The following is a 12714-nucleotide window of genomic DNA, read 5'->3' as shown; positions in this document are numbered from 1 at the left end:
CTAGCGATACACTCTTCGTACATCAAACATGTTATATATTTCCATACATGTTATTCTAGCGATACACTCTTCGTATATCAAAAAGGTTATCATATATTTCCATACATTTATTCTAGCGATACACTTCGTACATCAAACAGGTTATCATATATTTCCATACATTTATTCCACCGATATACTTCGTATATCAAACAGGTTATCATATATTTCCATGCATTTATTCTAGCGATACACACTTCGTACATCTTCTAAGAATGACACAAATAGATCATTGGAATTTTTTCTCATCACCTTCCAGCAAAATGATCAAGATGAGACTGGAACAGCTGACGACCAACACCTCGCATTCTCTTCAGAATCATCGTTTTAGCGTCCAACCATGATTGCTTAATTTAGGAGATCCATTTGCTTCCTTTTATATGGGCAGGTCACGTGGACAGGTCACAGTTTTTATGGATTTGGGCAGTTCACATGTTTGATGGCTCTGAGACGCTGGTCACGCGGTAGACCTCACCCTCCACCTGGGTAGGCGACATATGGCGGTAGACCTCACACTATAGTAGCACCGAAAAAATGGTGTAAAATATGGATAGAGGATAGATTAAGTAGCTACTGATAATTCTATTAAATTATGTATATCTCTCTCACATTTTCTATCTGCCTATATAAACGCAATTATTTTCAAATTTCTATAAATTAACGTGAAAGCAAGTAGGCCTAATTAAAAGTGCAGTAGTGTTCCAGCATGAGATAATCCCCAAAAAGGTGTAAAAATCCATTAAGTATATTCCTACCAGGAGACACTTGGACTCTCAGATTAATAGGGATAAACGGAAAAGGTAATCCTACAATGACTTTAAGAGAAATAAGTACATTAACACTGTAGTGGAAAAATCACCATCACATAGAAGCCGACATAGAATGCTTATCACATTCCTTCATATGATTATTTCAAGTGAGATTTCATAGATTTATATTTTATAAGAAATAAAGAAAGTAAAAAGTACCAAAATTTGACACTTTCAAAATTAGATGTAGGCTACCAATTGTACTTGATACCCGGTAACGTACCAAATTTAGTTAACAAGTACTAAAAACGTAACCATGTGGGCCTATCCTGGGTGCCCAATCCTCTTGAACGAAGCAGTGTAGTCCGTAGCGTGTGTGGGCATTTCTCACATGATTGGAGCATCGCTCCAGTTATTAAGGACAAACCGTACGTTCAGTCCTCTGCGTGTATGGCCGGCCTTAAGCAGGCCATAGACGCACAGGACTGGCGCATTTTTTTTACCACGATTGGCGCGAATATGACAAACCCGGCGTGACTAGTCTGTCCTCTCATCCTGTCAGCATGTTTGACCGGACAGGCCAATCTCGTCACAATTGGCAGTATGGCCCGCCAATCTCGTGCATGTGTGAACAAGGGTTTGACTCACCTATTATGACACATACAGTATTCCATACTTCGTCACTTAATCGGAGCACTTTTTATTTTATAGAGATAAAGTGATTCCATTTCACAAGTTTATAATATTATGCATTTCATTGCTCTTTATTTTAGGTTTTCCCCTCACATTTTCATTCACCGAGTTATTATTTCTTTAAATTTCTCTCCTTTTTCATATTATAATTCATTTTTAGAACCACACAGTATTCTGCCGTATTCGTGCAATAGTATCTTATATTCTGATAAACAGATACTGAAACAAAAGGAAAAAAAAATTATATTCTGATTAAGTTTTATGAATTCTCTTCATAAAAAAAAACGAAGGTGTAAAATATGGGTAGAGGATAAATTATGCAGCTATTGATAATTCTATTAACTTATGTATATCTCTCTCACAAAATCTGCCTGCTTATTAAACACAATCGCTTTCAAATTTCTATGAATTAACGCGAAAACAAGTACGCCTAATTAAAAGTGCAGTAGTGTTTCAGCATGAGATAATCTCCACAAAAGTCTAAAAATCCATTTAGTAAATTCCTCCCAGGAGACACTTGGACTCTCAGACTAATGGGGATAAACGGAAAAGGTAATCCTATAATCACTTCAAGAGAAATAAGTACATTAACACCTTAGCGGACAAAACACCACCACGTAGAAGCCGATGGAGAATGCCTCTCACGTTTTTTCATACGATTATTTCAAGTCAGATATCACAGATTTATATAAAAAATAAAGAAAGTAGAAAGTACCAAAATTTGGCATTTTCAAAATTAGTTGTAGGCTACCAATTGTACTTGATACCCGGTAACGTACCAAATTTAGTTAACAAGTACCAAAATCGTAACCATGTGGTCCTAACCTGGGTGCCCAATCCTCTTCAACTAAGCAGGACAGGAGCGCCGCTTCAGTCCTTGAGGACAACCTGTACGGTCAGTCCTCCACATGTATGGCCGGCTTTATGCCAGGCATGGGCTCTAGCGTTGGCAGCCTGAAGTTATGTTTATTATTCTGGACATTCTGTTCATATACAGGTGTGCTTACGGGAAGGAAGTGGCCGGGTCGGGGCAAGCGACCTCCGTCACACAAAGGTCAAGTCTGACTGGGCATTTGTGTTTCTTACAAAAGTTTACATATAAAATGCGGAGCAATAAATACATTGAATGACATAATATATAGGTTACATTGGCTGAAAGGCCAGAAAAATCTACATTCATTATTATATACAGACCGTAGCAAATACGGTTAAGAAATGATAAGTACAAAACTCGGATTCGGCTAACCAAAATTTTTGACAATGTGGTATCTTTAATCCTGGTAACTTTAAGGAGGGTGTTCTAGAGATCTGCGGGTGGGAGCCGTTTTCAGAGGCTGAAGCCTTCTTGGGCAGGGTTCCCGGGGTGTTCGGCTGTCTGTTAAACGCCCCCCACCAAGTGGGAGGAGGCTTGTTTTGGGGGGTGGGCCGCTCGGGGATGCCCCTTTTTAGTATACGCGGCATCATTGTCCACCGTCAGGAACGCGGGTTTGAGACTGTCGACCGTAACCCAATCTTTTTGTCCGTGGATCAGGAGGCAGTACGCCTTGGGGGCGCTCTTCATGACATGGTATGGTCCCCGGTATGGCCGCGTCAGGGGGTGCCGATGCACATCGTTCCTGATGAAGATGTAGCTGCAGGTGTCCAGGGCCTTTGGTTTGAAACGGTTGGTCCTGTCAGTGAAGGTTTTCAGACATGGTGTGATTTTCTCAGCGATCTCACGAAGCCTTGCGATCAGTGTGTCCTGGTTGATGTTATCTGTTGTGAAGAACTTCCCAGGTATAGCTAGTGTCTTGCCGTACACTTTCTCCACCGATGAAACCTCGCCGTTTGCTTTGGGAGTGGTCCGGAGGCTGAGGAGGACCCATGGTAGTTGTGCTTTCCCATTTTCATCGTTGCACCAGGCCATGAGGGAGACTTTCAGTGAAAGTTGGACCCTCTCTACCATGCAGTTGGCTGCTGGGTTGTACGCCATCATGCTGTAAAGGGATGTGCCTAATTAGTTGGCCAGGGAGGCCCACAGCTCAGACAGGAAAACCGAGCAAGGGTTGGTTGTGATGTCGTCGGGTACTCCGAAACGTCTGATTCAACTTATTAAGAGGGCTTCTGCGCAGGCGTTGGTTGTGGCATCCGTCATGGGGCTGGCTTCTGGCCACCTGGTGTATCAGTCTATGATCGTAAGGAGGTACCTGGTTTCTCCAGGCTGTGGGAGGGGTCCCACGATGTGGACGTGTATATGCCTGAAGCGACACCTCAGTTGAGGGAAGTCCCCGACACCAGATTTCATGTGACGACTGATTTTACTGGTCTGGCACACCATGCATGTCCTGGCCCATTCGCGTGAATCCTTTCTTATGCTGTGCCAGATGAATTTCTCAGTCATCAGTTGTTCCATTGTTTGTCCTGAGGGATGCGATAGTCCATGGATGATCTACAACACCTGTTTCCAGAAGGAGGTGGGTACCCAGGGATGAGGCCGACCGGTGCTGGTATCACAAAGGAGTGTTGCGCCTGTCGGGTCCAGTGGGATATCTTCCAGTTTTAGTGACGTGGGCTTTGTGTGGTATGCTGCTCTCTCTAGGTTTGCGGCTTGTTCCCAGGCAAGTTCCGCGTAGTCTACACCCAGGTGGATAGAGTTGATTTCTACCTATGACAGAGCGTCGGCAACAGGGTTATTCTTGCCTGGAAGGTAACGGATCGTGCACACGAACTCAGCGATGGCAGTCAGTTGTCATTGTTGTCTCGCCGACCACTCATTGGCCACCTTCGTGAAGGCGTGGACCAGCGTGGACCAGGTTGGTGGTCCGTTTGGATAGTGAAAGAGGTCCCTTCCAAGAGGTACCGGAAATGCCTCACAGCCTGGTAAATGGCCAGTAATTCCCCATCGAATGTAAAATAACGCATTTCAGGTGGCTTAAGTTTGTGGCTGAAAAATGCCACGCCAGCAGTTGGGGCGATTTGTTCACAATCTGCTCCAGCACTGACTCACAGGCTACGTTGCTGGCATAGGTGTTGAGTCTGAGGGGGGCCTCCAGGTCCTGGTAGACCAGCATGGTGGTATTGTTGAGGGTGGCCTTCATCTAATCAAATGCCTGCTGCTGTGGAGTTTCACATTTCAACTTATTTGCGTTCCCCTTCAGGACGTTGTTCAACCGGGACATGATGTGTGCAATGTTTGGAATGAAACGATGATAATACTTTACTATACCAATGAATTTCTGCAGGGCCTTGATTGATTTAGGCATGGGGAAGATCCTCACTGCCTCTACCTTGGAAGTCATTGGGCGTACTCCCGTTGAGGAGATCTCGTTTCCCAGGAAATCCACCCTCTCTGCGCCGAATGTGCATTTGCCAAAGCGGACGACCAAACCGTTATCTTGCAGGCATTTTAGGACTGCCCATGTGGCGGGATGTTTAAAAAACAAGCCCCACACCCTGAATCACACCTACTGACAATTTTCTCAACAAAACAAACTTTCCCCTTACGTTATCTAAACCAGACTCTTTAACAAAAGGTGAAAAAAAACTAAACATTCCCTTAAAACTATAATTGTTATAGTCTAGAATATTCTAACAAAAAAACACCAGCAACCACACTTACAACTATAACCTTAAAACTATAGTAATCACTTAATACTAAAATACACTGTATTCAATAAAATCTCAAAATAAATCACAAAAACTTAACACTAACAAAAAACCAACAAACAAAAACACTTGAACATATGTTATATGTGTGTGGACACCTTCATCCACACAAGGGCTAACAGTCCTTTAAGCACAACGCCACCACCCAGTTGCAACACCACACTATGGCAACACTGACTCTCAGTCAATACAAAAATGTATTAATTAATTTGGGTCGTAAGCGTTATCATCATCATCATCATCATCATCATCATCATATGTAATAACCAGATCCAAACAAATTCAAAGTCTGGTCTTTTGTTTCAAAGAGCAGTCAAATGGAAATCCTTCAGAACAATCCAGGCCATCAACACTATCTTCATTCAAACAAAATTTTGTTCTTAAAAGGAATAAGTAATTCCAAGGAGGAATCACGGCCTGAAAATAAAAAAAAAAAAAACACAACACTTACAAACACTCCTAGCCAACTAAACTATCGCACTATAATAAAAGATAAATAATAAACTTTCTATTATTTACAATCACGACAAGCAAATATAAACAAAACTGTACTTACTCAAAAAGTAAATGATCACTTCCAACGCTGGTCGAAATCAAATAGATATAGAAATCCAGCATGCACACACACAACTGCCTCAAGTCGCAGTCAATTGAAAAAAGCATTTGCTCCGAAACATTTACTACTGTCCTAACCTAGCTAAAGGTAAACAAACAACCTCTTTTATACCAACAATCTTTCTCGCAACAAACAATCGATAAACTAACTACCTTTCTCTCTCTCTCTCTCTCTCTCTCTCTCTCTCTCTCTCTCTCTCTCTCTCTCTCTGGATTTGGCAGACAAAAAATAAAAATAAAACAGAAATCCTCTACATTCCTCCCCCTTACTTTGACAAATCCTTCTACATGTTCACACAACCACTTACATTATTTTTTTCATTACCCAATCGCAGTCAGGAACGGGACCTCTGCTCCAAGTAACTTGGCCTTCATAAACTCTCTCATTCACTTCTTCCTTATCACAATCATTCCCTACATTAACACTATTCCTATCTGAATCCCTATCATTTTAATATATCATGTACAATCCCATCTACCTCGTTCTCATCTGGCCCTAAAATCTCACTTATTTCGGTCAACAATTCATCCATTTCATCCAAACCATTTTCTACTTTAATAAAAGATATATACATACTACTTATCATTCTCCTATCTCTCACTCTCGCATTCGTCATACTTTCTTTTACATCATCTAATGAAAAACCACACACACTATAGGTATCATTCATACTCAGCCATGATTCATCTGTATTAATACATTTATCTTCCACACTCACTTATACATTTTCACTCTTGTCATACTTATTTTATTCTCGCTTTTAATTATAAAATTTCCCCTTCTTCCATCCTTACTTAAACCTCTCGTATTCTTCCTTTTCATATATTCTACTAACACCAACTGTTTACCTTCTAGACCTAATTTCTCATACATACAAGATTCACACTTGTTCCTTTTCAACCATTTACTCATCCCATTCTCTTGGATATACTCAGGTACCTCCTTCCATTTACGCAACTGGTTGTGGTGTGCCCTAACTCTTTCCACACTACCATCCACACACAACTTACCCAAAACATAACTTAATCCACTCAAACCAACTTCTAACACCCCATATGGACCTTCAAACTTATCACGCACCTTATTTACATTCATTCTACCCATTTCAATTACTTCTTTCATCACTCTCTCACCAACTTTAAAGCTTTCAAATCTCTCATTTGCTTTCCTCCACACATCTCTATCATCCTCCGACACACCCAACCTCGGTCTTACTATCTTTTAAAAATTTAACACAAACTTACATGGAGACATACCCGTACTCTTATGCACTGTTGCATTATAAGCCCACAACGCTCTACCAACATACAAATCCCAATCATTATCACATGTACTCATCATTCGCAAAATTTCAGTTAATATTCTTACAGTCCTTTCAGCCAACCCATTCGCACTTGGCATATAAGGAGTCGAATATACATGTTCAATACCCCATTCTCTTAACATCTGCTCAATTATTCTCTTTTTCACACTTTCATAATCAACATCCCCTACACTCATTACCACACCATACATCGTCAACAAATACCCAGTCAAATATTCTTTTAACTCCCTAGCCCAAACTCTCTTACTATCACCATACTTATCCTGACAATAACTCTCATACTCCTTGAAAAACTCGTATACATCCCTACTACTATGCTCATTGAACCTTTCACACCGAGGTACCTCTCTCATAAACACAGTCTTACACACATCTCGTTCATTCTCACTGCTATCATCACAGCTACCTTGCTTCTTGTTTCCTACTTCCTTGCTAGAATATAAAGAATCTAATTCCACACTCATACTCCTATCCTTAATTATACTCTTCCTAGCCCTTTTCTTACTCACCACTTTCACCCATTCACAATCATCCTCGCTCTCATCCTGACACTTTTCCTTCTCTTTCTTCACATCACTTTTACCTTTCCTTTCATCCTTCCTCTCACCTTTCTGTTCATCCTTACTATGCCTAGTCCCTTTAACTTCACTATCACTATTACTATCACTATTACTTCCTTTCCCATTATCACTTACCTTAACCTTTTCTTCCACCAGCAACCCTTTACCCGTAGCAGAGGCCACTCCTCCGACTGCCCCTTCACCCATGAAAGTTTTCATCATTCCCATTACTTGCCCCATCATAGCTTCCATTCGTTTCTCCATTCGTTCTTCATTCTCTCGTATCCTCATCTCAACACCCTCTTCCACTCTCTCTACAGTTTCCTGAATTTCCCTCAGTTTCCTTTATATCTCCTCATTCTCACAGTTCAGCCTCTCAGTCTCTACTAGCAACCTCTCTTTCTCACCTATCAACTTCTGCTCCCGTTCTTTATAATGCCGCAATTCATCCTCCAAAGCCTTTAATTTGCCTTCCATTGTCATCAACCTTAAATCTAAATCCTAAATATAACCTTTGTGAAAGAGTCTGGTTCAATCCCACCTCGGCTGTCCCTGTTCGGGCGCCAAAATAATGTGGCGGGATGTTTCAAAAACAAGCCCCACACCCTGAATCACACTTACCGACAATTGTCTCAGCAAAACAAACTTTACCCTTACATTATCTAAACCAGACTCTTTAACAAAAGGTAAAAAAAAACTAAACATTTCCTTAAAACTATATTTCCTTATAGTCTAGAATATTCTAACAAAAAAACACCAGCAACTACGCTTACAACTATAGCCTTAAAACTATAGTAATCACTTAATACTAAAATACACTGTATTCAATAAAATCTCAAAATAAATTACAAAAACTTAACACTAACAAAAAAACCAACAAACAGAAACACTTGAACATACATTATATGTATGTGGACACCTTCGTCCACACAAGGGCAAACAGTCCTTTAAGCCCAACGCCACCACTCAGTTGCAACACCACACTATGGCAACACTGACTCTCAGTCAATATAAAAATGTATTAATTAATTTGGGTCGTGAGTGTTATCATCATCATCATCATCATCATCATATGTAATAACCAGATCCAAACAAATTCAAAGTCTGGTGATCAATAGGTCTTTTGTTTCAAAGAGCAGTCAAATGGAAATCCTTCAGAACAATCCAGGCCATCAACACTATCTTCATTCAAACAAAATTTTGTTCTTAAAAGGAATAAGTAATTCCAAGGAGGAATCACGGCCTGAAAATAAAAAAAAAACACAACACTTACAAACACTCCTAGCCAACTAAACTATCGCACTATAATAAAAGATAAATAATAAACTTTCTATTATTTACAATCACGACAAGCAAATATAAACAAAACTGTACTTACTCAAAAAGTAAATGATCACTTCCAATGCTGGTCGAAATCAAATAGATATAGAAATCCAGCGTGCACACACACACAACTGCCTCAAGTCGCAGTCAATCAAAAAAAGCATTCGCTCCAAAACATTTACTACTGTCCTAACCTAGCTAAAGGTTAACAACAACCTCATTTATACCAACAGTCTTTCTCACAACAAACAATCGATAAACTAACTACCTCTCTCTCTCTCTCTCTCTCTCTCTCTCTCTCTCTCTCTCTCTCTCTCTCTCTCTCTCTCTGGATTTGACAAACAAAAAATAAAAATAAAAAAAAAATCCTCCACACCCAGATGTGGTCCTTGAGCTCCGCGATCTGAAGAATATCAGTATGTCGTCCACGTAGCAGCAGCAGAATGGTAGATCACCGAGGAGGCTGTCCATCAGGAATTGGAAGGTGGCCCCCGCGTTTCTGAGGGCGAAAGAGGTGAAAGTGAATATGTAAATCCCGAAGGGCCTGATGAATGCCGTCTTTAGGATGTCGTCCGGGTGGACGGAGACCTGGAAGTAAGACTTGAGGAGGTGCATCTTCTTAAACATTTTTTCCCCATGCAGGGTGCCGGTGAGGTCCTGCATGTTTGTCAGGGGGTAGTGATCTGGTGTTGTAATTAGGTTGAGGCGGCAATAGTCCTTACAAGGTCTCCAGGTGCCATTGGGTTTCTTTACCATGTGAAGAGGGGAGGCCCACGGGCTCGCCGATTTCTTGCAGATCCCCATCCGCTCCATGTCGGCGAACGCGTTCTTGTCATCACAGAGCTTCTGAGGCTGCAGTCAGCGGAACTTGACATGCGTGAGGAGCGGGTGCCCATGGTTGTAACGTGGTGATATAGGCCGTGTTTGGCTGGCGTACTAGCCACATCCGGGAAATATTGCAGGAGGTCGATGTAATGATGATGGGTAAGGGAGCACACAGTGGGTATGCCCGGGCTGGCGGTGAGAGGTTGGGAACGACTGACATTGGAGATTACGAAGAGCCAGGTGTAGGAGTGCCCTAATATCCTGATCCCGTAGCAGCGGATGGAGCTGCCGTTGGCGGCCACCAACTGGGTAGTGACGTCGGTGAGGTTATCGTGGGAATGTTGACTGCAAGGCGCCGGTGTTGACAATCATCATCTGACCTGCACAGCATCGCGGAGAAAGAACCCCGCCTGTTGGGTCCTGTGGTGTTAGCAGCCACGGTCGATGTTGTGGGTGGCTGCCGTCTTGGTTTTTTGGGAACTTGCACGAGGGCTTGCACTTCATGGCTTCTTTCCCAAAGGTCTAGTGAAAATAACACAAGGATGGGCTAGTTTTCTTCTTCTGCCGAGGCGGTGGTCTTCGCCAATGCACTCCGTTAACCTCTTGCCCGTCAATTCCCGGCCGGTCTGATACTATAGTCTTTGGGTGATTCCGCCTAGGGCTCTGATCCCGAGGTCGTTAAGAGAATCCAGACTTTAATGTATTAATATACATGGCTTATTTGAAATATGAAAAAACACGTTTAAATGTGCAAAAACTTATCATTAATCGAATGCCAAGTCCCAAACCTACCAATTAGCTACGATGGTGAAGATGGGTTGATTTCAATTCTAAGTACAGAAAACCTGAATTTGACAGGTATATGTACAGAAAAATTGTCACTGACTTTTATCTTTCTTCGTGGCTAAGTGGTATGGTCACTGGCATACAGGTATCCTGGACCAGGGTTCAAATACCCGCCGGTCTGATACTATAGTCTTTGGGTGATTCCGCCTGGGGCTCTGATCCCAAGGTCGTTAAGAGAATCCAAACTTTAATATATTAATATATATGGCTTATTTGAAATATATATATATATATATATATATATATATATATATATATATATATATATATATATATATATATATATATGACGTTAAAATATGAAAGAACTTTAGCCCATAACGTAATTAAAATCTGTTATATATAAGGCATTTGACATCAGTCCTCTCCTAACAATGGATTTGTGCAGTTTAATCTTAGTTGCAAGTCCATTGCCAGATTGTCGTACATAATTGTTTATTTTCAATACTTGTAGTGAACCTTATAAAGACATCCGAAATGAACTACTAGAGAATTCTTAATTTTCATTTTTTCAGTGTGCTCAAAAATTCTTAAACAGCATTAGCCTATTATTGAAATTCTTACAAAACTTGGAACTACTCTAAAGAAATCATTGTGATAAAGCAAATATATATTGGTGGTTAAGAAGTTCTTTCGTCATGACTATATAAAAAGACTTTTAGTTTTTTCAATGCACATTCACTAAAATAGCTAAGATTTTATTCATTGAAATCAAACTTTATATAATTATTTTTTCTAATTTTTACCTTCCTTCCTCATGTTAGTTAAACACTTACGGAGTTGATTGCTTTGAGACACTTAATTTTGAGGGAATGAAATATACCTATTTTTATTACATCAACGAAATTTATGGCAGTTCAACTCACCCCAGAGTCTAATCCCAAAGCTATGAGCATAAGAAAGAACAGACAGGACCACAGCTGAGAGCCTGGAAGGGTTGCCACAGCTTCTGGATATACTTGAAACACTAACCCAGGACCTGGAATTATTAAAAGAATATCTTTAAAAAAAATTTTTTTAATCAGAAGTGATTTATAAAGAGACAGATATTGAGGAAACATTAAAAAAAGAGCTTCATAAGACAGTCTTTGTAGACATCTTGGCAACATATATTGATCGTGGATATCAGAAAATCTAACAAAGTATTTGCAGGGTTCGCTCTGCTTAATCCTCCTAGCTAAAGCAGTCCCATATGGGTAACTGTTCGTCAAGTGGGGGCCACATCTTACTACATCCAAGTGAGGGCCGCAAGATAATACACTTATACAAGAAATATCACTTCCCCCAATGTCTAATGATTTTTCTTGCAATTCTTCCTTGATTCATTTGTCTTACTATGAAAGTTTATATTTAGGTAAAAAAAAAAAAAAAAAAAAAAAAAAAAAAAAAAAAAAAAAAAAAAACAGGAACATTTATTGACATATTATTAAAGAACTCTCTGGGGCCACACAACAACAGGTGACCGCAGGTTGCCCATGTTTGATCTAACTAAAGTAACATACATCAATTTGTATTTCTAATCTTCACTATATGTTTTCTTGTGGAAATTGTATTTCCTCTAGATTTGGGATTGTGCGGCTACACAAATGTATCTTTGTATATGAGTTGGCGTCATAAATGTAGTAGGTTCTAAAGACATATAGGGACAACTGGTTAGAAAACCAACGGATAAAAAATTATAAAGGGTAGTCTACAGTCTTGGTAATGGTAGAGTCAGTCGACTGCCTAGATATTCTCGGCCCACTTCAACATCGGCACATTTACTCATAGGCCCATATCCAAATGAGATCTTGCTCTATATTTAAAAAAAAAAAAAAAAAGACATATGACAAGAATGATTGACGTGATTGTGTTTAGTGAATAAAGCAAAAATTAATTCATATTACAGCACACTTTTCAAACTATGGAAAGAATAATGAAACAATATCTCACTATTAGTAGTATTCTGAGCATTAGTGCCTTTACCAATCAGTTCTTTATCAGCGATACTGAAATAACTGAAGCTTTAGTATCATGATAGCCATAAGAACAAAATTTTCCATAAGATTTTAAATAATTCCTAAATGTAAGTGGTGATGAAATTTGGGTGAAATG

At 40.1% G+C, this 12714-nt stretch overlaps 1 protein-coding gene across 1 annotated transcript in view; it reads right to left on the bottom strand.

The window, feature by feature from the left end:
- LOC137646980 (sodium-dependent dopamine transporter-like) overlaps positions 1-12714 on the bottom strand; it is a 107472-nt gene that overhangs the window by 47899 nt on the left and 46859 nt on the right. The window contains exon 2 of the mRNA XM_068380052.1: positions 11487-11599. Within this exon, the coding sequence (XP_068236153.1) occupies positions 11487-11599 (113 nt within the window). The remainder of the gene's footprint in view (positions 1-11486; positions 11600-12714) is intronic.

This window comes from Palaemon carinicauda, chromosome 9 (assembly GCF_036898095.1).
Source record: "Palaemon carinicauda isolate YSFRI2023 chromosome 9, ASM3689809v2, whole genome shotgun sequence".
Taxonomy (NCBI): Eukaryota; Metazoa; Arthropoda; class Malacostraca; order Decapoda; family Palaemonidae; genus Palaemon; species Palaemon carinicauda.
This window is presented reverse-complemented; position numbering and strand designations above follow the sequence as displayed.